Genomic DNA, 26,654 nt, shown 5'->3' with positions numbered 1-26,654 from the left:
AACAGAGATGCGAATTCGAACTCAAATTCAAGAACACAGTTTGGGGTATGTGGCACGTCTCCCTGACACGCTTATTCTACATGGGCTATTCAGGGAGCTGGGAAGCTCAAAGGTGATGACAGTGAGGCCACTGACCAGGCTGCTCAAGGCTGAGGCTGAAACAAAAGTGTGCTGCATCCTCCACTCATTCTCCGAACTGGCTACTGAGTTTAGTTGTCTTAAAAGGGCAGCTTTAAATCTCTTAGATTCGGACAACCGAGGTGGCTCAGCGGTTTAGTGCCTGCCTTCAGCCCAGGGCCTGGTCCTGGAGACCAGAGATCGAGTCCCGTGTCAGGTTCCCGGCATGGAGCCTGCTTCTCCCTCTGCCTGTGTCTCTGCCTCTTTCTCTGTCTCTCTGTGTGTCTCTCATGAATAAATAAAATAAAAAATCTTAAAAAAAATAATAAATCTCTTAGATTCTTTTTCTTTTGGTAAAAATTTAAAATTTCACAAACTACAAATGCTCACTGTAGAAAATGAGAAAATAACAGATAAAAAAGGACCAGCAATTCCATTACTCATAGATAAGCACTGTTAATTTTTTTTAAAGATTTTATTTTATTCTGTATGTTGGTAAATTGAACACCAATAAAAAATAAATTTATGATTAAAAAAAAAAGATTTTATTTATTTATTCATGAGACACAGAGAGAGAGAGGCAGAGACACAGAGGAGAAGCAGGCTCCATGCAGGAAGCCCAACGCAGGACTCGATCCCAGAACTCCAGGATCACGCCCTGGGCTGAAGGCAGGCACCAAACCGCTGAGCCACCCAGGGATCCCCCAGATAAGCACTGTTAAAATGAGCAACACTGTATTTAGTCTTCATAGCAGACATTCTTCTATGCATTACACATACTCTAAGAGAATGGGGTCCTGCTGCAAAGGTATTCCATCTTTATCTGCCCAGCCACATGTTGTAACCAACTTTCCATCCAAATAAATATACTCCAACATTTTTACTGTTTGCACTTCAACTCTCATAACCCATCTCTCTGCTGTAAAACATTCTGGCTGACCCAATGTTCCACTGCTACAAATCACAGTACAAAATCTCTAAGCTCAATTTTTGCACACATGCATTACAAAAACTGCCTTCAAGGAAGGGTTTTCTTAATTCACATTGTAAGTAATAAAGGTATGAGAACATTTTGGGTCTCTTCATGTCAGGAAGAGAAAAGGATTAGAGATTTGGTAATTTCGTCCCAGGTAGAAATCAGAAACCTTGATTCCTGCTGCAACACACACACTTGAACAGGGCATGGGGCACGGAGAGATGCTGACAACGCCTCTCTAGTTGCTGCAAAGGGCCTGATGTTTTCCAGATACCTCTACCAAAGGAATTACCTTTCGAAGCCAGCCAGGGCAGGAGCTGCTGGCCCCACTACTGATCCCCATGGCCTCCGTGGGACTGACTAAACCTTCCATTCCTCGGTCTGCTTCCATTGTTCCTCGGAAGCCTCCGCTTGGATCAGGAGTTTCAGATTCCTGCTGACTGTCCTCCTCTTCTCCCCCACCGCCGCCGCCTCCTGGGCTAGAGCTCTGAACCACTGACAGATACACAGCACAGAAAGAGAGAGCCTTGCTATGTAGCAAGAAAGATTTATGATCTTACAGCCCTGCTGACTCCTGGAGAGCTTCCTAGAGTCGCATGAAGTAGTAGCAATAGTGCAGGTCAGATACTTGGGACTAAAATTTTTAGTTTTTACATAAGGTATTGAACATCAGTATCTTCATAATGATAATTCACTTTTATATCCCAAACTTACTTATCTCTATATCCACAGCAAATTATCAATGTTCTAAAGCATTACTCAACAATCATCCCAACCATAGCTGAATCTACCACCCAGGCTTTAATAGATACATCTAGACTCCAGCATTCTCCACCAAGGCTCATCAAGGTTTCATATAAAAACAAAGCTCTTTCACATTTGAGCCAAACACATCTTAAAGCTGCCAGATAAATTCACACTACCTTCTTTCTGGAGAAGTCTTCAATCATTACATTTATTAAGTTCCTTGATAACTATTTGTAAGAATTTTTAAAATATGACGGCTGGTTCTTTCATATCATGCAGCATATTCCAAGTTACCTTAATGAAATGAAGACTAGCTGATGTGTAATCAGAAAATGAAACTGAATTTTAATATGGGCCAATATATATATATATTTAAGAAAGTAAATTTGTCAAAGCTAAAAAAATAATTGCATTGTATACTCCAAAGTTGAATGTAGGGATGCCTGGGTGGCTCAGTGGTTTGAGGGTCTGCCTTCGACCCAGGGTGTGATCCCAGAGTTCTGGGATTGAGTCCCACATTGGGCTCCCTGCAGGAAGCTCACTTCTCCCTCTGCCTGTGTCTCTCATGAATAAATAAGTAGATCTTAAAAAAAAAAAAAAAGTTAAATGTAAAGGACTATTTATGATCACTAGCTATATAGGTGGTTTGCAGACTGACTGCTACACTGTGATCCTACTGAAACAGCAGAACTGTAGCTGCCAACAAAAGCTCTGAAGCTTGTTTTAAATGGCTTTTAAAAATTAGGTTACATCTGAAATATAATAAGATATTTTTTAATATATGTGTAAGTTTTGATACCTAACAAAATAAAACAAAAACATGAATCTACAACTTGAAGAAATAGATTTGTACTTTCCAATATGGTAGTCACTAGTCATATATGGCTATTAAAATTTAAATAAAATAAAATTCCAGTTCTTTCAATAGCTACTTTTCAAGTGTGGGACAACAACGACATAGGACATTTCCACTGCTGCAGAAAGATATATGAGACAGTGCTGAACTAAAACACTACCTGTATTGCATCTGCCTTGTGAATTCCTTCCTTCTCTGGCCTCCTACCTAGATGTAACTACTGATTTTATTCTATATTTATCATTTCTTCTTTAAAAAAAAAATCAAATATTTATGTATCCTTAAGCAATTTATTAATTTGGCTTGTTTTTGAACGTTATAATCTGCTACAACTTGCTTTTTACATTTTACATTAGGGAACTATTTGTAAATGTTCATCTCCGCTCTTGTAGAATATTACATTGGATGGTAAAAACACATTCAACCAGCAAATATTTATTGAGTATTCACCATTTGCCGGGCACTCTTCTAGGCATTGTGGATAAACTACCAAATTAAAAAAGACGAAAATTCCTGCCCTTATGGAGTTAACATTTTCCAGCCAATGGATATGTGCTTTTAATTTTGTTTTTTCCGTTAAATACTGTTCCACCAAAACAAAGCTGTAAGAGAACAGCTGAGTTTAGCAAAAAGAAATTTCACCATTTGTGACCGATATTAACATGCACAGGTAAATGCTGAGCAACAGAGTACTAAAGGAAATGAATAAAATGTATGATGTATGTGTGTGTGACTAGAGTACAAGTCCAGATCAGACTTTCAACTTTCTATTTGGGGATTAATCTGCTTTTATTCCAAGTCTTTATCTGCTTTGATTCTACAAACTAACAGAATCCAGGTTCTGAGATCCTGAAGAGTAAAGGTACTTCAGAGCAAATGGCTAACCAAAAAGGAACACAGATTTCGTTTTCTGGCATAGTCTCAAATAACAGAGAACAATGCAGAAAGCAGCCAAAGGAAAACTATCAGAGAGCTTTGGGTTGATTTTCCTAACCACACTGAAAGTTTAGCCAACTTTTAATTCTGAGGGCCTGTTTTGAAGGACTGTTTCTATAGGCTGGAATAACCCTGTGAATACGGTGGAAGTAAAAAGCAGACAGAACCCATAGCCCCTAGCATGGTAAGGAAAGAAACAATACATAGCCACATTACAATGTTGGGTAAGCCACTTAATTACTTCCATATGCTTGTTTGGCAAAGATGTACTCTCTCTCTGACCACAATGTAATAAAAGTCATAGCTTATTGTGAAATCCACCAAAATATGATCCTTTCTCTTGATCACCGTATTCCTCATTTCCCAAAGATATTTCCCATTTCCTTTTATTGGAGACTGCTGGAATCAAAGACCTACAGTACAGAAAAACCACTGGTACCTGAGACACTGCCACTTACCAGTTCTGATGGATAAGCTGCTGCTATTGGAACGGATGGTCTTGGAATTCAACACTTTCTCTGAGGAAAAATATTCAGTAGGTAAGCATCATAAATAGCTATAGGCAGGAAAAGTGAGAAGACTAGAATAGGGAGTTAATCTACGACATAACAGCTATCCCTCCTTCCAGGTAACTTTATAATTACTTATTATTCTAGATATTAAAGCACTACTAGCTACTCTAACTATATTCACTATGTAGAGTGGCAATTCTCCACTTTAACTGTTCTTTGGAATTACCTGGGAAGCTTTAAATAGTAACAACACCAAGGTCCCATCCCAGATATTCTGATTTAATTGGTCAGGACAGTGGATTTCTAAAAGCTCCTTGGGGGATTCTAATGTGCAGCTTAGGTTGTAAACCACTGATCCAAAAGAATGGACTTGGAAACCTTTACACAGGCTTTTATAATTTAGTTCATGACAGTAATCTTTATGCAGAAAACAGATATGATTTAATTTCTTTTTAAAGGCATCCTGAATGTTTCTCACAAAAGCATGAATACAGACAACCAACAATTTGAAGACAACTAGAGATAACAATTTTATAGCAAAGGTGGCAGAGCCCAAAGTTATCATGTTAAAATATGGCCAGAAGGTAGCAAACAACAAAGCTCAGGCAATGACAGTGTTCTGTCCCACCACTAGGTATGGTGTCACTGCTATGAGACTTATAGGAACAGCCTCTTTTCTTCAGGACACTTCGGTTTCGAAGAATGTGACCATCAGAGTCTTAGGTATGAGTCTACTCTCTGTCAAATCCACCCCAAGCCTAATATATGAAACCCTTACCAACAATGAGAATGGTGTGCCAGCCTCGGCAAGATAGGTCTGGGACGTGATGCAGAGATCCAAAAATAGGCCGAGGCCATGAGGTGCAGATATCAGAGCCATGTGGTCTCTCTGTGGGGGTCATTGCCAGGCGGCCATTACCACCATTGCCCCAGGCAAAAATGTGATTATCTAGAAAAAAAATCAAACAGCAGATAGTTTAATAGAAAACTGACTTCCCTATTCTTTTGGGTTCCCCTATTCTTTTATGTCCTAGAGTTAGAAAGATTTTCCACTATGTACAAAACAAGGGAAAGTGGTTTATTTCCATAAATAAAACTTAAATGATTCCTGATGCCAACCTCATAAAAATGACCACTTCTCCTATGTACTGCCATCCATCTATCCATCCATCCATTCATTGACTCATTCAGCTTTTTTTGGTCATTTGTCCTTGTGGAACTGACATTCTAGTTGGAGGAGACTGATCAGTCAAGTGTCTCATAAGCCTGGTAGTCATAAATGTTATGAATGGAGGATAAATGGTAAAGAAAAGTGGTAAAAGAATAGTGGGGTATGATTATTTTAGATAGGGTAGTCAGAGAAGTACCTGTCAACATTTGAGCAGATACCTGATTGAAGTGAGAGAAAAAGAGAACGATGTGGCTAAGGGAAGAGCTTTTCAGGCAGAGAGAATAGTAACTGCAAAGGTCCTATGTGGGTAACATGAGTATCACGAATAAGGAATATGAAGGCCCATGCAGCTGGAACAAAATAAGAGAGGGGATAGTGGTCAGAGAAGAGGTCAGGAGGTAGGTGGGGTCCTGGTTGTGTAGGGCCACACAGGCCATTTTAATGACTTTGGTTTTTACTGAGATAGGAATTCTTTGGAAGTTCTGAAGAGTAGCGGCACCTGGGTGGTTCAGTTGGTTAAGCATCTGACTCTTGGTTTTGACTCACATCCTGAGATCAAGCCCTGCTCAAGCTATGAGCTCAGCATAGAGTCTGCTTGAGATTCTCTACCTCTACACCTCTACCTCTCCCCCTGCCTCTTCCTAGACACGTGTGTGTGTGCGTGCGTGCATGCATGCTCTATCTCAAATAAATAAATAAAATCTTAATTAAAAAAAAAAAAAAAGGATCCAAAAGACTACCATGAGGAGAATCAATTGCAAGGGACCACAGGTAGAAGAAGGGAGACCAGTTGTAGGAGTAAAGATGGTGGGAAATGGGTCAGATATACTATGAAGATAATCAATAGGATTTGCTGATAGATGGGATGCGGAGTATAGAGTGAAACTGCCATTTAGTGAGATAGGAAAGGTGTAGGAGGAACAGATTTGGTCAGAAACATTAGAAACGACAAATACCCACCATTTGCTTCAACGTGGATGGAACTGGAGTGTATTATGCTGAGTGAAGTAAGTCAATCGGAGAAGGACAAACAGTGTATGTTCTCATTCATTTGGGGAATATATATAATAGTGAAAGGGAATATAAGGGAAGGGAGAAGAAATGTGTGGGAAATATCAGAAAGGGAGACAGAACATAAAGACTCCTAACTCTGGGAAACGAACTAGGGGTGGTGGAAGGGGAGGAGGGCAGGGGGTGGGGGTGAGTGGGTGACGGGCACTGAGGGGGACACTTGACGGGATGAGCACTGGGTGTTATTCTGTATGTTGGTAAATTGAACACCAATAAAAAATTAATTTATTAAAATAAATAAATAAATAAATAAATAAATAAATAAATAAATAAATAAAATCTTTAAAAAATAAAAAAAAGATTTGGGCAGAAAATCAAGTCTGATTTTTACTATATTAATACTAGTTTGTCTGAAATGCCTATAACTTATCTAAATCAGAGCATTTTTTAATGAAAAGGGGTACTATTAATGATTAAGCCTGGACACTAAGCATGAATGAGGACTTACCTGGGAAAATTGAGCTTTAAAGCCACCCTACCTTTAGACATCAAAGTCCAGGGGCTGATGAATAACAACCTGGAGTTCAGGGGTGGTGATATAAAGCCATCACTGAATATGGGGAACTTAAGGGAGACAGTGGGGGAGATAGAAGAATTGAGTTCTGGGCATTCCATGTTTAGAGGGGTCAGATATCACTATCAATGGCACCTGATCTATTTGCCTATACTAATCTGTTGATATGAATGTCTCTCCTACCCTACTAGACTGTGAGCTCCTTAAAGATAGGGGCTTTCTGAGACTCACTTTTATATTCTCAGAGCCTAAAAGTAGACCTGGAACATAGTAGGCACTCAGTTTATGTTGGCTGTGTAAGAGACAGAGTATATAGTTCAGAGAAGTACAGAAACATTTATTAGGAGATAATACGCCCAGCCATGGAATTCAACTCTACATTCCTCATTCTGAGTTGACCTTGTGAAGGACACAGATGTACTGAAGAAATATCACCTTCTTGAGGCTCTGTCAGGAAGTGCTACTTGACTTGCAGCACTTAATCCTCAGTGACACCCTCACTCTGTCTTTCTAGGTAGCATTTCCATTGATCTAATCTGACCTTAACAGTTTGCTCCCTAAAATCCCTCATTTTGGGACAAGTGGAGAAGGTTAACCCCAAAAGCTGGTTCACTTAATTAAATACGGTAACAGAGTACTTATTTGACACTGTCCCTGGATCCCTCATGTATATACAGTAGGCACAGACTAAAAGGAAACAGACATTTTAGATCATAAGCAACAAGAACTGAAATGAGTCAAAAGATAAGAAAATGAAATGTGATTTGTTGTTCAGTAGTCACAAGAAAGAAGTGGCTACAACAATCAAAAAAGTTCAGGTGATACAGAAAAAATTTTAAAAAGCAGAATAGAGAGGGAAGGGAATAAAGACTAGCTCAAGTGGTGGTAAAGAAGAGTGGTGAAAGGAGCAAGATGCTGTGGAGAAGAAAGAGCAATGAGAGGAAAAAAGAAGAAAATTCAGTTAGGCCAATTCCAATTCTGGAAGCTGAGAAACACACAGTATTCAGCCCTTCAAACCTTAGCAGTTCCTGAGAACATCACTGCAGTGTGGCTGAGCCTGGCCAAGGAGCAAGGTTAGATTATGTTGTTCTCTCCAGTCACCCAGCCAACATTTATTGAAAACAACATGGTGTAGGGCCAGGTTTATGTAGATATTTAATTATTCTTAAAACATTTATTTATTTATTTTAAAAAGTTTATTTTATTTATCTGAAAGAGAGAGAGAACAAGGTAGAGAAGAACAGAGAAAGAAGCAGGCTCCCCACTGAGCAGGGAGCCTTACTTGGGGCTTGATCCCAGGACCCCGAGATCATGACCTGAGCTGAAGGCACTTAACTGACTGAGCCACCCAGGCACCCCAAATTCTTAAAACATTTAACCAAAATATTTAAAGTAATAAAAAGAACTTAGAATATTAACTTAGCCATTACCTAGAAATCTGTTTTATTTTAAATAATCACTATGTTGAACACATGAAGTTTAATGAAGCTCCAAATGCATAACAACTGGACACCAATTTAATGTAAACAAAAAGTGTATGATTCAGCTATCTAAATAACCAGTCCACCTCTTTCCCTGCCAAACATTAAAATATAGCCAGCCATCCAGAAAGCTTGAAATGGTGTGTACAGACTCACCATCAGTGGCAGCAATGGTAAACTCATCACCGCAGGAGACCCTGATCACTTGCTTCCCACCTAGGGGTCCTCCCAACAGGTTGATTCCTAGACGCTTCTTATAATTCCCAACGCCCAGCTGTCCACACTTGTTGCAGCCAAAGGTCAGCAGCCGGCCTCGCTCTAAGAGAGAATAAAAACAAATAAAAAGGCACAAATGGGGCACAGAACAGAGGGGAAAATGCAGTCAATGTAGAGTTCCATGGACTAGCTTCTGGTTGTTAAGTGTATACAAATAGAAAGCCAGCCACACAATCTTGTACTCAGGGAAGCTAAGGTATCTAGATCTATGACCAATCTGACCCAGGAAGTGATTCAATATTGTACTTTCTCCCTAATATTGTATTTTGCATGTAGAAAATGGATACTACCTTAGTAAACTCCTAAATGGCACTAATTAAAGGCAGTAGTTGTCTGGAATTATAGGCGTGGCATTCTTATTTAGGGATGTACTGACTGCATTTATAATCATTACCAAAAAAAATTTACTTGAATGCCTAATTTTTTAATGAGATAATACTGGATGCCAGGGAGTAAACAGAAGAATGTATATATTGTTATATTGGTTTTTTTTTTTTTTAAAGATTTTACTTATTTATTCATGAAAGACACAGAGAGAGAAAGAGGCAGAGACATGGGCAGAGGGAGAAGCAGGCTCCATGCAGGGAGCCTGATGTGAGACTCGATCGTTGGACTCCAGGATCACACCCTGGGCCAAAGGCAGACACTTAAACATCCACCCAGGTGTCCCAGAATGTATATATTGTTAAGAAGAGCTAATACTTGGGGCACCTGGCTGGTTCAGTCAGTAGAATGTGCAACTCTTGATCTTGGGATTGTGGGTTCGAGCCTCACATTGGGTGTGGAGATTACTTAAAAATAAAATCTTAAAAAAAAAGAAGAAGAAGAAGAGCCAACACTTGAGCGGAAAAAAAGCATGAGCTACTGAGGCCTGTGTATAAAAGTTGTAAATCAACTCACCATCAATAGCAGCTGTGTGAGTCTTGCCTGGGGCAATTGTACGGATCTTATAAAAGGAGAGCTGTTTGGCCAAGGTAAAGGAGGTTGTGTAGGGAATTTCGTGGTATGCCTGAAACAAGGTAAAAACAGAAAGCAAAGACTCATGAGGTAAAAATGAAGGGATAGTAGGCTGAAAATGCTGTCATGGTGACTAAAAGGGCTTTCAAGCAAATTTGTTATTAAGAAAAATGTGCCAGGTAACTTTTCATCCAATTGAATACAAGACAAAATAAGCTCATATATTTAATCAGAGAATTTAATTAGTGTATGAAGCAGGACTTTCTGACAACAAAAGTTTTAGATTCCTAATCTAAGAGTAAGTATACAAAACATGAACTCTATATCCCAGATGGTATCTACCTACATGAGGATAGAACCATTGACATTTGTCTTGGTATAGATACTGCATACTAACAAACGCAGGGCAAAGGATTAAAATATTGATGACTCTCTCTGGCCCATTAAGCAACTAGTTTACTGTGATCTAATTTCATCTACAAGGCAGAGTTCTCAACATATTAAAACCCACGTCCCTTTAGATTAGCATTAAAAAATTCCTCTCAAATTTCACAACAAACCTAACATTATAATAAAAACCCAAATCAAGTAATGGTAATTCTGAATATGTCTTTTCAAACTACGTAGACACCCTTCCCAGACTTGCCCCAAATTTGTACATTCCCATTTGAGAATCATTACTTCAGAGATTGCTTAACATTTTTTTTTTTAAGATTTTATATATTTATGAGAGAGAGAGAGACAGAGAGAGTGGTGGGTGGGTGGAGCAGAGGGAGAGGGACAAACACACTCCATGTTGAGCACAGAGCTTGAAGCAGGGCTTGAGGTCAAGACCCTGAGATCATAACCTGAGAGTCAGATGCTTAACCAACTGAGCCACCCAGGAGGCCCACTTAAAAACTCTTATTCCCTGAGTCAGGAAACTTTTGTCTCTCTCTCTCTCTCTCTCTTTTTTTTTTTTTTTACATTTTTAAATTTATTGTATTTTTCTAAGATTTTATTTATTTATTCATGAAAAGCACAGAGAGAGAAGCAGAGACACAGTCAGAGGGAGAAGCAGGCTCCTCACAGGGAGTCAGATGCGAGTCTTGGTCCCCAGACCCCAGGATCACGACCTGAGTCAAAGGCAAATGCTCAACCACCCAGGTGCCCTGTTTTTTAAAGTAGGCTCCATGTCCAAAGTGAGGCTTAAACTCATGACCCTGAGATTAAGAGTCTTATACGCTCTACCAACTGAGCCAGGCAGGCGGCCTTGAAAACTTTTGTCTCTTAATTTGATTCTTTAGTACATGAAAAAAAATCATCATATTAACATAAGGAGGAAATGAAGTCTTTTATTTATTTATTTTTTTTAAGGAAATGAAGTCTTAATAACAGTGGTAAATTTCATGATATCCTTGAAGGAAGTGAATGGTAAATATATTCACTAGGCCTGAACAGGATCAGTGATTTTGTAGCAATAAATCTAAAAAAACTCTTCAGGGAGGTGATACATGAAAATGTTTCTTTTCAAAAAAAAAAAAAAAAGAAAAAGAAAAAGAAAATGTTTCTTTTCATGTAAATTTTCTTGTACCTATTTCAGTGATAGAGTAGAAATAGGTACCTGAATTCCATCACTTGATTCTTTGTAATAAATTTATTTATTGTGGCATAATACATTATAAAAAATATTGTACAGATTGAAATTTTTTTCTGTATGTATATGAATGTAAAACCATCACTCAGATCAAAATATAGACCATTTCCATGATTCTAGGATCCCTTCTTTTAATACTCATATACCTTTTCCCAGAAGTAATCACTACTTTGACTTCTGCCATCATAAGTTGATTTTGCCTGTTCTTAAACTCCATATAATTGGAATCACATGGTGTATACTCTTTCATGGCTAGCTTCTTTCATTGAAAATAAAAAATGGTATCTGCGAAATCTTTATTCTTAGGTAAAATTCCACGGTTACTAACCAATAGCATTCTCAAAGAAATTCTAACCTAAGAGAAAGTGTGACAGTGTGGTTAAGGCACCAAAGAGGGAACTCACTTCATGGTTGATGATTCCAGACATGCACTGATTCAGACCCAGCTTGTTAAATTCATTGAGTCCACAGGCTAGCACTTTGCCTGACTGGGTCAGCAGAAATGTCCCATCACAGCCACACTGAACTGCGACAATAATCAAGGCCTTGGGAACATCCACCTGCAAGGAAAAAAAAAATCAGGAAAAAAAAATCCCCCAAACGTAACTTGCATTAGGACACAACCCTCAAATTCCATCAAAAGTGATGTCCCACATTTAGCAGAACTGCCCACAGTAAAGACTGCTATATCCTCTTCAGATTTTCCCAGCAGCTTAAACACTATGGTTTTCAACAAGGAGCTCAGGTTTGATAATAAAAAAAGAAGGCATTTCCAGGTTGGCTAAACAGACAGTCTTGTCAGTTTGTTTTAGCAGTAGGTCCTTCTTACAAAGACTTCTCCGAAAACACTGGGAAAGGAGAAGCTTCAACCCATTGCTGATTTTGTCCCCTGGGATGGTAGGCCACAGCAGCTATAGAAGAAACTCAGTAGCCCTAAAGGGTCCTAGTCTGGTCACATTATAAGTGAAGTGACAGTGTACTGAATCAGCAGCCAGGACTTCCAAGTCCTGGCTCACATCCTTCAAGCTAACTAAACAGGGCTGGGGAATGGTAAGGTGACAGGATCATGGTCTGTGAAACTTGAAAACTCAAACCTCCGTGTTTCTAAAAAAGCCTTTTCAGAAGAGGAACAGCCACAGTCCTACAAATAATATGTTTAATTTTTGAAATGCAAATAAACAGAGTTAACAGTGAATGATATAGTTGATTACAGTCACCCTTCCAGTGGGCAGGCGAGCCTGCATCCTAGGGTGAGTGTGCGACAGATGACCATGCTCCTCTTGCAGCTGCTTTCAGCTCCTGTGCCAACTCCTGCAGGGCTAGCTGCTGCAGTGCTGAGAGTAATTAGGTATTATGTTTCATATAACATGACCCCTAAATACAAACACACATTTCATCTGGAGTTCAACTGTAGAAATCAGACGGGAAAGTGGCTGTGTGGGGTTAAGAGGGAATATATTGCTTTCCAATATCTTCCCAAGGAATTTTCTGGGGTGTATTTAGCTCATGTGTCTTTTTTTTTTTTTTTTTCTCAATGTGTCTTTGTCATGGTACATGCAGATTTTAGCTCTCATTCCTGAATAAAATGTGACTCCAGGGTATCCACAATGGCTATATCCTCCTTCTCAACTGTTTATGGTTTAGTCAGATGACAAGGTCACATAGTGCTAAATCAGGAATCCTGGACTGTCAGTCTCCCAGATAGAAAATATTTCAGAAATAAACACCTTGACATGAGGGGTCAGGGAAAGAGTAGTCTGTGTTATTACTGGAGTCTGAGTGACCTACATAAGCTTAGGAAGAAGCTGCTTATGAGTTTACCTTTTGTGGTGTATAATAATCCTCTTCTGAATCCAGACCCAGTCGTCCTGAGATACACATAAGAAAGAAAACCATTAAGATGAGGTCCTCTTTCCCAATGAAAATGTTCTATAACGACATTCTCTTTTACAGAATCAACAGTTCTCAAGTACAAGCTACATGATATGCTTAGAAGCATACAAGCTTGAAGTCAAGTTGGCTCCTGGGAATAAGTGGACAGAGACAAGGCTACACCTACCATATTCGCCACAGCCCCAAGAATAGACTTCTTTGTTTCGTGTCAAAACCACCACATGATTATCTCCACAGGAGACCTGCTCCACTGGATTGTTCAGGAAGAAGTTCAGCTGCATTGGTTCTAGTACTTCGGGCCCAGCAACCTTGTCTACCCCCATGCAGCCATAATAATCGGATCCAAAGGCATAGAGCTGACCCTCATCTGCAAAAGGAAGGCATAACCTATCAGAAAGCTGGACAGGACTGGAATGAAACTATCTCATCCAGGGATTTCATATGAAATGATTTCACCAGAGAAATCTGAAGGATAGACCACAAAAGTCTAGAGTTGTTTCTATTTAGGGGATCATGGGTACGTTATAACAATTTTTAAAAGGTGGTAGTACTATGTTGAAATTTTATTGGGGCCATCTCTATTTTCTAGAGAAAAGGAAAAAGTAACTAATGGCAAGATAAAAACTAAATTTTAGCACTGGGTGTTATATGGAAGAGATGAATCACTGAATTCTACTCCTGAAACCAACTTGCACTGTATGGTAACTAACTAGAATTTAAATAAAAATTTGAGAAAAAAGGGCAGCCCGGGTGGCTCAGCGATTTGGCGCTGCCTTCAGCCCGAGGCATGATCCTGGAGACCCGGGATTGGGTCCCACGTCGGGCTCCCTGCGTGGAGCCTGCTTCTCCCTCTGCCTGTGTCTCTGAGCCCCCGCGCCCCCCCCGGCTCTCATGAATAAATAAATAAATAAAATATTTTAAAAAAATTTTTGAAAAAAAATGTAAATGGCTTAAAAAAGACTAAATTAAACTTCAGCTCTTTATTTCTGATTTGGTGTTATCCATACCTGACTAGGTGGTAACATTATTTTTCCTTCCAACTGGAACATACAACATCTTTCTCCTGATCCCACCTCTTCTCTGTTATCCACGTGCCTTTCTTTGCTTATCACCCCACACTAATACCATTGCAAATTGGGCTTCTGTTATTAATGTGTGTGTCTGCTCACTGTCTTTGGTTCTTAGAATACTGTCTTTTGCTATAAAATCCCACTGAAACTGCAGAGCATTCAGTACAATACCCCATGTCAATGCATGGCATGCTTTCTGTTGATGGCTTACCTGTCACGCAGACAGTGAAATCATCACCACATGACACCTGACGGATAGCTTTGCCTTGCAACTTTTCCACATGCTTTGGCTGTCGGTAGGAGGCTTTGTCTCCGTGGCCCAGCTGACCATGGAGTTTAGTACCCCCTTGCATGTTCTGTGAAATAAAGAGGTCTTGTGAAGTTTTAACTTTTCATGCCAAAAGCTACTCTTCAATATACTTCTTATCAAAAAACCATAGGAAAAAATCAGCTGAAAATTTAGAAATGAAAAAAAAAATCAGTAAGGAGATTAAGCCTTTTAATGATAGGTAGTATAAAAATCCCTGCCAACAGGTAAAGACTTAAAAAGCATCCAGACTGATACCTATCAAGACCTAAAAGAACACATTCCCAATTTTGTCTTTCTCCTTCAAGTCTAAGGCTTTTACATTTAATTATGGGTGTTGGTGAAAAGAAATTCTTGGGATGCCTGGGTGGCTCAGCGGTTGAGCACCTGCCCCTGACTCAGGGTGTGATCCTCAGTCTCAGGATCAAGTCCCACATCAGGCTCCCTGCCTGAAGCCTGCTTCTCCCTCTGCCTACGTCTCTGCCTTTCTCTCTCTGTATCTTTCATGAATAAATAAATAAAATCTTAAAAAAAAAAAAAAGAAATTCTTTATATAGTCTACCTTGATTGCTTTCTATAGGAGTATAGTCTCTTGGAAATCCTTACTAGAAGTTTTATGAATTTTGGTCAGTTTCCCTGAACTATGGAACAATTATAAAGAATCTGGCTGCATCCAAGGGCTGCTATATAGTACCAAGAGTAGTTCTAAATCATGTTTCATCAGTTTTATAGAGAAAAGTAAATCTTTTCATACAAGAATTCAACTAAGTCCTTATCCAAATGTTTTTGAAGGGACAATAATTTCACTCCATCTCTGGAAGCCCCCTATGGGCTAGTTATTTAAGGGATGGGGTTTTAAGGAAGTAACAGTTAACATTCTGTAACAGAGGCCCAATCATTCCATCCTTCTTTCAATCTATTAATAATTGAGTGTCTACTCTGTCACACACTGAGGACAAACCTTTATTTGTGGAGAAGCTGCTGGAGAAAATGAGCTCTCCCAGAAAGAAGAGGAATAGTGAGAAGAACTGAGGGCCTAAGACAAGGCTGGGTAAAGGAAAAGCAGCCTAAAACTAGTTAGGAGGCACAGCCAAAGAGACAAGATAAAAGCCAAGAGAAGAAGCTCTCATGGAAGTCAAGGGAAGACAAAGCTACAAGGAGAGAGTGATTAACTCGGTCAAAAATGCTGCTGGAAGGTCAAGGAAAGTAAGGACGACAAGGTATCTGTTTTATATTCACAATTTAGAGGTCATTTTTTTAAAGAGTAGTTTCAATCAAGTGGCAGGGATGGAAGCTGCATTGTAGGCAAATGATGAATGAGCAGGAGTAAGGAAACAGCAAATATATGCAAATTGTTCCAGAAGGTAGAGACAGGGTGAAAGAGGGAACAAAGGAAAATTCTACTGAAGATATACCTAGCCATTTTCAATCACTGATAAAGGTCTTAGAATTTTCCTGATGTGGTACACTGCTTCATTTGTTTATAAAACTATTTCACAGATACTAGTTGCTCTGAAACTCATGGCAATAGAATAATTAAGTGACTCTGAAATCACTCAGCTGTAAATGAGAGTCCAGTCTCCTGAGTCCAGACCTAGGGATCTTTTCATTCATTCTTTCCTTCCGTCTTCTTTGATTCATTCATTCAAAAAAAACATTTACAAATGACCTAATATGTACCAGGCACTGGGGAAAGATACGTCAGTGAACTAAACAAACAAAATCCCTGGTCTCATAAGAGCTTACGTTCCATCACCCCATGCTGCCATTCCCACAGCACACTCAACTAATAAAATACTTAGACATCCTCAGCCCAGTAAACAATTAGGTTTACATCACTGTTCTAAAGTACTTAGCTTTCACTTACCACCCAGGTGTATAGTTCCTTCTCCACTGTGACCACAGCAAAGTGGGTATTCCCTGCACACACCTGCCGGGCACTACAGCCACTCTTGATGACATCCAGTTTCTGGGGAGTGGATTTTCCACCGCCCCAAACATAGACTTCACTGGTTCGTGATGTTACCACAGCAATGGGTGCTTCAGTCACAGTGCTTGACCTGTCAACAACCCCCAGAACAAAGGCACATTTAACATAAAAACTATATCAAAGAAAAATGCTTCCAGTGTTCCCAGAGAAGAACTGCCAATTATGGCATGTGAAAGTATGTTTTTTCTCGACAACTTATTTCAACCCTCTATCAGAGCAGGCCTTGCAATTTCTGCCTCAGGGCTTCATCACAGCTCAGCCAGATCAGATTCCAGTCTGGTCCATAACACCTACACTTTTCAAATTTCAACATTCATCATGGTAATGATGTCCACTTCAGCATGAGGATGAAATTATAGCCTTCTGTTTTCTCAGAAATGACTAGCTGACATTTCTGTAGATGTTGGCTTCTCAAAGGATGCTTCTCAAAGGCTACTTACAGGGATCAAACAATGCATGGACCAAAGAAAGAAAGACCTCCTAATGGTAATTTAAGGTATTTCAATTTTTATGAGTCTCCTAGGCATTACCTTGGTCTTTTTGTAGGTGCATTAAGCAGTGTGACTTTTTCCTCCATCTCTCTACCAAAAGAAAAGATACATGGGTAAAAGAATAGTTGTTACATTGTACCAGTGTCTCTTTAATACATTTCATAGATTTAATCCTCTATAAACAATATACCTCCTGCAACATGACAATACTTTGGGAAAAGTATCTCAATACCATTCAAACAGTTACATAGGCCTGACTTTGGAAAATCATTAAATATGAGGGGGACAGCAGTTTGGGCCATTTGTTTTCTTTCTTCAAGAAATGTTCCAAGCTGGAACAGAGAACCTAGAGAACCTCTGTTGCACATTTTGAGTACCTGCTGACCTCTCCATCCAGGCTACCCACTGACTTCCCAAACTCACCATCTTTAAACCTCAGCTCATTGTCTTTGTCCCATACAGCTTTTCTTTCTGATTCTCTTGTTTCTATAACTGGCACTCCCCATTCTCCCAGTAAACTAGGCTTAAAACTCCTACGCTGTCCCTCTTTAATATTCAAGTCCTAGAGATTCTACCTATATGGTGCCCTTTATATTCACCTCTCCCCTCCAGGCTTGCCACCCTAGTTCTGAGTAGCTTTGCTTCCCACCTAGACTGCTGTAGCACATCCTAATAGGTCTAACTCACCACAGTGCCAATCCACTTTATTGGTCCTCTACTGATTTAACACTGAGATTAGTTTGCTAAATGAGTCTTCCTTAAGCATGCCCCTTATCACATTAACTACCCTCTCATAAACATCCACTACTGTACTATAGTTTGAATTAAGCACAGATCCCTTTGTCCAGCATTCAAGATTCTTTACCTACCTTTCCAGCCTTTCCTTCTACTTACTTCCCATATTCTTGCTCAGGGTTCTCATTCTATCTAAAACACTTATAGCTGAATTCCTTAGGCATCAGTATTTTTTGAAAGCCCTTGAGGTGTTGCTTATTGAGAGCCCCAGGTCTAGACCCACTAATCAAGTAGGACTTAGTGTTTCCTGAATATTTTCTACAGTTTGCTCTATCTGTGCTTTACCTGGAAAGCTCTTTGCCTTATGTTTTTCCATCAAAGTACAAAGTTCTAATGAAGTACTGTGTGTAGATCTATAATTATCTCAATAAAAATTGCAATAAAAAATTATCAATGAAAATATTTGAAAAAAATTTAAATAGTGATTTTACTGTTGGGGAAAATAAGCCAGATAAAAAATTTAAATATTCTTGACCAGCATATTATACTGCTGGAATATGCATCAAACATAAGTAGAAGGTCATAGTGCTGTTTCTGGAGTATTACATGTAATTCTAGACACTAAAACACTAACTAGACCTTAACTGAAAAAGAACCAAAAAAGATTAAATGACATAACAAAATAAAGGTACTAACCGAATAGCAAAGATTATGGAATTAAATATATACTTAATGTATCTATGGGCAAGACTTGAAAAAGAGCAGAGGAGGGGATCCCTGGGTGGCTCAGCAGTTTGGCGCCTGCCTTTGGCCCAGGGCATGATCCTGGAGTCCCGGGATTGAGTCCCGTGTCAGGCTCCTGGCACGGAGCCTGCTTCTCCCTCTGCCTGTGTCTCTGCCTCTCTCTCTGTGTGTGTCTCTCATGAATAAATAAATAAAATCTTTAAAAAAAAAAAAAGAAAAGAAAAAAAGCAGAGGAAAGGTTTAAATATTGGGAAGTTATAGAAACAAAGAACTGGTAGGGGAGGAAGAAGGACAGTAAGACAAAAAGAGTACAACAGGATGAGAATATAACAGGATGAGAATAATAAAAGGATGCTGGCTGGCTTAGTCAAAGGAGCATGCAACTCCTGATCTTAGGATTGTGATGGGTGTAGAGATTACTTTTTAAAAAAGAAAGAATAGGGATCCCTGGGTGGCGCAGCGGTTTGGCGCCTGCCTTTGGCCCAGGGCGCGATCCTGGAGACCCGGGATCGAATCCCACATCGGGCTCCCGGTGCATGGAGCCTGCTTCTCCCTCTGCCTATGTCTCTGCCTCTCTCTCTCTCTCTCTCTCTCTCTGTGACTATCATAAATAAATAAAAATTAAAAAAAAGAAAAAAGAAAGAATAACAACACATTTTCTTTTAAGTTTGGGTTTGAAAAAAACAATAAGTTTGGGTTTGAAGCCTCCTATAGGATGTGAGGAATAAAGGACCTCCTTCCTTCCTCTAGAGACCCTGAACACAGAAAAAAATCTCAGGAAGTAACCTGCCAATAATCAGGCAAGCTTGATTTCAGGAAATGAGCATAAGAAAACTCCTCTGACTGCAACACACCATCTAAACGAATGCGCTGAAAAACAAAGGCCCACTCTAAATCCATACTACTATCTGACAATCACTGAGCATCTTGTGCCAAGCCCTGGGCTAAGCACTTTATATGCATTACCTCTCTTAATCCTTACCCTACCTGACTTTACAGAGGAGAAAACTAAAGAACAGAGATGTTAAATAACTTGACAAAGAAAATAATAGAATTCAGATACAAACCTAAGAATGTCTGAGTCCAGAGCTCTCCTTTCTTAATTTCTATACTCTAATGCTCCAATTCTAGATGAAAACTCACAGATGAAAGGAGTGCAGGGTGCTAGGGTCTCATCAGTATATATTCAGAACAAAATAGCACAGACTAAGGAAGTAAAGTCAGGAGCTTCCCTCAAGCAATAAAAAGAGATGTTGGGACACCTGAGTGGCTCAGAGGTTGAGCATCTGCCTTTGGCTAAGGGTGTGATCCTGGAGTTCTGGGATTGAGTCGCACATCGGGCTTCCTGCACGGAGCCTGCTTCTCCCTCTGCCTATGTCTCTCCCCCTCTCCTTCTGTGTCTCTCATGAATAAATAAATAAAATCTTTAAAAAAAAAAAAAAAAAAAGGAAAAGAAAAGAAAACAGAGATGTTGCTAGAAAATGGCATCAGAATGGCCACATCAGGAAACACTGCCCTCTCTTGTGGTCCTCTGATCAGGTCTTTAACAGTTAACTATCCAAAGAAAGACAAGAAAGTGACTTCTCTGTACTTTACCTCCTGCGTTTCCTGAGAAGGGGGCGATCCAGAAGTTCATCTGCTGTGGGTCTCTGCTCAGGATCCTAAAAAGTACAAAACTGGGTTAGTTTTAATTTAAAGGAAAACAGCAATGGGGCACTGTGGGTATCTTAGGGGTTGAGCATCTGCCTTGGCTCAGGTCATGACCCCGGGGTCCTGGGACTGAGTTCCACATTGGGCTCCCTGCAGAGAGCCTGCTTCTCCCTCTGCCTGCGTCTGTCTCTGCCTCTCTGTGTCTCCCATGAATAAATACATAAAATCTTAAAAAACAAAACAAACAAACAAAAAAAACAAAGGAAAACGGCAAAATGGGATCTAACGAGGAATTTTACTTCCCCTTAGAAGGCTGTATGCTGATTACTCCAAGATCACTGTATATTATCCTTTTGTTTAAAAAAAAAAAAAAAAAAACATTCCTATGTCACATTCCATGTTTCGTGCATATCATCTCATTATCATCAATACTTGTATGTGAATGAGAATGCACATTCCTTATTTGTTCAGTATGGTATTGTCTCTTAAATTGCAATATATATAGCACAAAGAATCTCCCAGAGTGCTTGTTATAAATAAAGATTTCTGGGCCTTATCTATAGAGTTTCTGATCCAGTTGGTCTGGGGTGGGACTCAGGAAACTTCATTTTTTATTTGTAAAACTCTTCCATCCCTTAGCAATTCTAACACCTATGGTTCACAAACCATATTTTGAATAATACCAACCTAGAGCTAGACTACAAGGCAACTGTGAGATATAAGAATTATATATATTCTGCACACTAGGAACTCTGACTAAAATTCTATAAAATCAATTTACAAAAATTAATCTTAATCATAAAAAATGGAGCACAATTTAGATGGTAAGATAATTTCACAAATCAGTAAAGTAAGAATAAAGCAGAATAAAGCTTAAGGATTTGTTGCCTACAACAAATAACTATCATGAATTGCCAATGCTTATTCTTCTGGGTATAGTCAAAATATATTCTACCCTGGGAAGTGAATGTGGTTTTATGCAGGAATCTGCACAAAGTATGCATACCATACTCCAAACACTATGGTGGGAAGGGAAAACCCTCAACTGAAATCAACATGTTAAGTCACACTTACCTGGTCAAGGCATGCATGGACCATTTGAATCAGTTCCAAAGAGTACTGGCTAGAATCAACTTCCATGGCTCGGATTCCTTGTACAATCTTCACACACAAGTTGAGTGGATTCTATAAGAAAATGATTATTCTTGGTTATATAAAGATTATATAATCTATCAGTAGGGGTTCTGAGATGTCTGTGACTACTTTTTTTTAAAGAAATGGCAATTGTTCTGTATTAGGTTTGATTTCTTTTATAACTGAGTATGCATCAGCAAGAAATAGCTAGGGATACACTGTTGCTATCAGAAGGAATGAAGCCAAATGGCCTACATGGAAGTATGACTATGTGGCCAATAGTATAATACTCAGAGTATATTATAATCTGACCCTTCAACTGAATCCCAAGAAAGAGGAAAGCAAGATTAGCCATGCTTATTGGCTTTAAGTATCTTCTCTGCCACGTAACCTGCCTCCTAATGTTATGCAGGGGATACTCTACAATAACAGACAAGGCAGTAAATAATAAGATGACAATGATAATATTATTATTATAATACCATCAATACTTTTATTGGGAGATCACAGTTTGCTAGGTAGGCACCTTTGCAAAACCCCTGTAAGGAGGTTATTATAATTATCAGTTCAAAGATATAAAGTAACTGGCCTAAGACTACACAGATGTAAAAAATGGAGTTATAACACCAACCAAAGTTTATCTTCACTCTAAAACTCATTTTCCTTCTGCTATATTATTAAGAAGAATTAGATGATACATCAGAATAAACTAGGATTTAGAAAAACAAATAGGTGTCATGGAAGGCCAATGAACTAGCATTATTTCATATTTGCATTTTTCATACACATTATCATAGCATCTCTATAAGAAAAATATCTATTTTTCCTTGTTATAGATAATGAAATAGAGGATTGAAGAAATTCTTTAATGATTTACTTAAGTTCTCATACATGGTTTGTAGAGAATATTGGATGTGAATCCATTTTTGCTATGCCAATTGATCCATGGACTAGCAACATCAGCATCATGTGGGAACTTGTTAAAAATGCAGAATACTGGGACCCACTCCAGATCTACTAAAAAGAGTCTGCATTTTGACAAGGTGCCCAGGTGATCTCCTATGTGTGTGAAAGTTGGAGAAGCACTGTTTTTACTTAGGAAGAAAAGAAGATAAACTAAAAGGAATTTGTTGTCCATTAAACAATAACAACCTCTAATATAAGAGTCAGTGTGGAATATTTTATAAAAAATAACACTTATATGAGTATTACATAATTTGTTTTAGCTTTAAAAAAAATGATGTAGCTGAAGCATAAGAAATAAAATGGCTTATCTAAACTGCAACATCACATAGTGGATCCTAGAGCCAATTTCAAAATTAGAGTCAACAAATTCAAGTACAATGCTCAAACCACTTGAGTAAGATTATTTCAGTGGGGAGCTCAAGTTAAAGATAAATCTGATATACAGTATTTCAGTAATACACTACATCAAGCCTGAATAGTTTTTTTTTTTTCTTTTTTTTGGCCTACAGCCGATTTCTGATGAAAAAATCAGAAACTCGGGGATAAATGAATTTGGTTCTCTCAACCAAGTTATACCATTTTCAAGGACAAGGTGGGGAAAATACAACTTACTGTAGCATCAAATGTTCTCTTTAGGGTAAGCAGTTCAAAAATGACACAGCCTACTGCCCAGATATCAGACTTGAAATTGTATTTTACTCCTTGGCAAAGTTCTGGAGACATGTAATATGGAGTTCCTACAAGCTGAACAACAAAGAAAACAAAGAATAACTTCATTTCTGAGGTAACTATATTAATATTTCAACAACTAAAGTAAATTTCCCACAAATTAGTGATAACAACTATAAAATATTCATCAGCAAATCCCGAAATGTTTTTTATGAGATGGGAAGAAATCTTTTTTCATATCACATTTTTTGGACCAATTAAAAAGGGTTAAGGCAGTGTGGTAATTTGGGAGGCACAACAGTGATTCCTAGATCACAGAGGGCTTAGGCCCGCTGAAGATGTCATAAAGATAAAGACACACTTAGTAGAAGTTCGCCAATGGGGGGAAAAAAAACTGACAGTGGGGAGATGATAAGTAAATAAAGGGGTCAAAAGTTCTAACTGAAATGCATAGTACTGAAACTCTGTAAATGGCTCAATTTGACATCTGTAATACTAAAATGGCTAAAGAAATTTCTTTCAAATTTGAAAAAAGATCTTCTGCCTTGAAGAATGGGTTTGGAAATAAAAATGTCTGAATGGAGGTTGTGCCTCTCCCCAGACAAGAGACAATGAGTACCCCAGAAGCTCTAATAAAACTGATAGTCCTCTTTAACCAGCAAAGCAAGTTTTAGATGGCTTATATGGCACTTATAAATTTTCGTATCATTCCTTTTTTACATTTAACTGGCTAAAAAAGTCAAGTCTTGGTTTTACCAGATTATTCTTGATGAGAAAAATCCATATAAAGACATGACTGGTTCTTCAGAAGCTCAATATGACACCATGATACAAGCAGACTGAGTTCCTGAAGCAGATTCCAAACCCTAGCTATTAGCATCCTTGGATGTCTCTGAATTGCTTACAGGCATATCTTGACATTACCAAACCACATCAACAAGACAAAATTAATTTTATGGAAAGAGCACTGCAAAACTAGAAGAGTAATAACTGGGTTTTATAATTCCTAATAGGATAATAGGATGGAATCACTGTCCTTAAAGATTAACTTAGGTCCACTCTTTACCAATGGTCTTTCTTAGGATCACATGAGAAGGGAGCCCTGCAACTGAGATGGCATACGATATTAACATCAGATTGTTCTCTGTGCCTTAGCCTTTATTTGTAATATAGGGCTTCTGAACCAGGAAAATTCAGAGGAAACACAAAAATAGATGTCCAACATCCTAAGCTCAAATACTAAATAAGAGATAAACTGAAATCTACTAAAGATTCTTGGCCAGAAAAAATGGTAGAGCATTTCTTTGTTTTTAGAAAGTGTTGGAAAGGGCTATGAGGTCAGAGCTATGATGTGGACAATGACTCTTGAAGGAACACCTGAGCATGTAAATGCCTGTTAGTAAGCACAGGAAAGACTCCTGAAGACCTGCTTTATAAATATGGAGAACTTGGCAGCCCAGGTGGCTCAGCGGGTTAGCACCACCTTCAGCCCAGGGCATGATCCTGGAGTCCAGGGATCGAGTCCCACGTTGGGCTTCCTGCATGGAGCCTGCTTCTGCCTCTGCCTGCTTGTGTCTCTGCCTCTCTCTGTGTCTCTCTCATAAATAAATTATTTTAAAAAATAATTTAAAAAATTTTTTAAATAAATATGGAGAACTTAAAAAAATACTGAGAAAAGTATGTGAGATTTAACATGGTTTACGTTATAGAACAGGGTACTGGAAAGGATAAGAAAACAAAAATTAAGACAAGGGCAACACATACTTACCGTCTCAGCCATGGAATACTCAGAATTAAGTTTCTTGGCTAGGCCATAATCTCCAAGTTTTATTAGGTTTGCCTTGGTCAGAAAAATATTTAATGTCTTTATATCTCTGGAATAAAAGATACTGTATATTAAATTCCTACAGACAATCATTTTGTTTCACCCCTGACTCTGCCCAGAATTAGTACAGAATAAAATGAGTGGTTACCACTGCTCAGACTATTATGGGATCCCGAACAGTGATCACCACTTTCACATGCACCTTAACACTGAAAAGGGGATTGGGGGGAGTGGAGGCAGAGAATTAACTCCATTCTTTAGGGCTTCAAGCACAGTCACGTCTCTCCTACCACTGGGGATATCAGAAAAAATTGAGAGCCAGATTGAAAACACAGTGCTCGGGAAGCCTGGGTGGCTCAGTAGTTTAGCGCCGCCTTTGGCCAGAGCCTGATCCTGGAGACCTGGGATGGAGTCCCATTGGGCTCCCTGCATGGAGCCTGCTTCTCCCTCTGCCTGTGTCTCTGCCTGTCTCTCTCTGTCTCTCTCATGAAAAAAAAAAACAAAACAAAACCAGAAAACACAGTGCTCTAGGTAATCCTATAGTTCCTATGAGGTGCGCTGCCTCTTCAATTACCATTTAAACCTTGAATTGGTTGATGTTAAAGTTTCAAATCTGTTAAGGCAAGGGAAAAGATTGCACATCCCAGCAGCAACATGATTAGGTTATGTAGATCACCTAAATAAAACCACTGGCTCTTTTTCTAAAGATGAGTTGGTCATATATAACACAAATAAACTGTGCCTGGTTCACACTCCGGCTTCCTTAACATGTGAAAAACCCAGAATACTTTTTGTAACTTTTGAAAAGAAAATAATATGCAACTATAGCCATTCAATAGATATTAAGAAGCACATGTTAACTAAATGAATAAACCAACAAAAAAAGAAATACTGGTGAATCAACACTAATCTCTAGCAATGATCAATGAATGACTCACTTAAGAGGGGTATAATGTGGAAATGTTCTAATAGTTCTTTCCTATAGCTAGAAATGAATAGATAGCTATTAAATTGTAAAATTAATTGTATTTTTATGTAAATTAAGGCTCAATTATAAAATTAAAAATATTTGCCAATTATTATTGCTCACAGAAAACATTTACTATGAATTCCAACCAATCTAACATCACTTCTCTTAGTGACTTCTAGACTTTACTGATGAATTAATGGATTCAACTCTAAAATATCTCATAAAAAAGCAACTGAGCAGTACTTAGCTACTGAGATTCTTCCTAGATTACAAACACAGTTTAACTTCAGGAAGTGAAGGTAACACCCTTCATTACTCACTCTTTCCTTCCTAAATTATATTAACGGAAAAGCCTTGACCGCTTAACCAAAAATATAATAGTGCTGATGGGAGGTATGCAAGATGGGGGTTAGATTGGTGGGGAGGAATCCATCTCAAATATATATATATATTTTTTTATTTTATTTATTTATTCAGAGAGAGAGAAGCAGAGACACAGGCAGAGGGAGAAGCAGGCTCCATGCAGTGAGCCCGATGTGGGACTTGATCCCAGGTCTCCAGGATCACGCCCTGGGCCGAAGGTGGTGCCAAACTGCTGAGCCACCCGGGCTGCCCTCAAATATATTTTTTTAAAGTAGGCTCCACACACACCCAGCATGGAGCCCAATGCAGGGCTTGAATTCATGATCCTGAGATCAAGACCTGAGCTGAAATTAAGAGTCAGATGCCTCACTGAGTCACTCAGATACCCCTCTGTCCCATATTCTTTCACTCATTACCTATGAAGGATTCCAGCTTTATGGATACAGCTCACTGCTGAAACAATCTGAAATAGGTACCATACCACCATCTACAGAAAAAAAATAATTATATTTGGACTGGAAACAAAAAAAATTCCATTTAAATAAAGACACATACTAAAACAAACAAAACAAAGGAAACTGCAACCAGAGGTTATGA

General features: G+C 38.8%; 1 protein-coding gene across 1 annotated transcript in view; it reads right to left on the bottom strand.

The window, feature by feature from the left end:
- NEK9 (NIMA related kinase 9) overlaps positions 1–26,654 on the bottom strand; it is a 38,540-nt gene that overhangs the window by 6,649 nt on the left and 5,237 nt on the right. Inside the window, exons 4-19 of the mRNA XM_041758940.1 lie at positions 26,474–26,544; positions 24,668–24,773; positions 22,843–22,974; positions 21,205–21,315; positions 20,077–20,141; positions 17,041–17,091; positions 16,388–16,580; positions 14,425–14,569; positions 13,310–13,510; positions 13,072–13,118; positions 11,655–11,810; positions 9,558–9,666; positions 8,538–8,699; positions 4,923–5,093; positions 4,091–4,150; positions 1,386–1,588 (exon numbers count right to left, since the gene is read on the bottom strand). Of these exons, the coding sequence (XP_041614874.1) occupies positions 1,386–1,588; positions 4,091–4,150; positions 4,923–5,093; positions 8,538–8,699; positions 9,558–9,666; positions 11,655–11,810; positions 13,072–13,118; positions 13,310–13,510; positions 14,425–14,569; positions 16,388–16,580; positions 17,041–17,091; positions 20,077–20,141; positions 21,205–21,315; positions 22,843–22,974; positions 24,668–24,773; positions 26,474–26,544 (1,983 nt within the window). The remainder of the gene's footprint in view (positions 1–1,385; positions 1,589–4,090; positions 4,151–4,922; positions 5,094–8,537; positions 8,700–9,557; positions 9,667–11,654; positions 11,811–13,071; positions 13,119–13,309; positions 13,511–14,424; positions 14,570–16,387; positions 16,581–17,040; positions 17,092–20,076; positions 20,142–21,204; positions 21,316–22,842; positions 22,975–24,667; positions 24,774–26,473; positions 26,545–26,654) is intronic.

This window comes from Vulpes lagopus, chromosome 6 (genome assembly GCF_018345385.1).
Source record: "Vulpes lagopus strain Blue_001 chromosome 6, ASM1834538v1, whole genome shotgun sequence".
Lineage (NCBI taxonomy): Eukaryota > Metazoa > Chordata > Mammalia > Carnivora > Canidae > Vulpes > Vulpes lagopus.
This window is presented reverse-complemented; position numbering and strand designations above follow the sequence as displayed.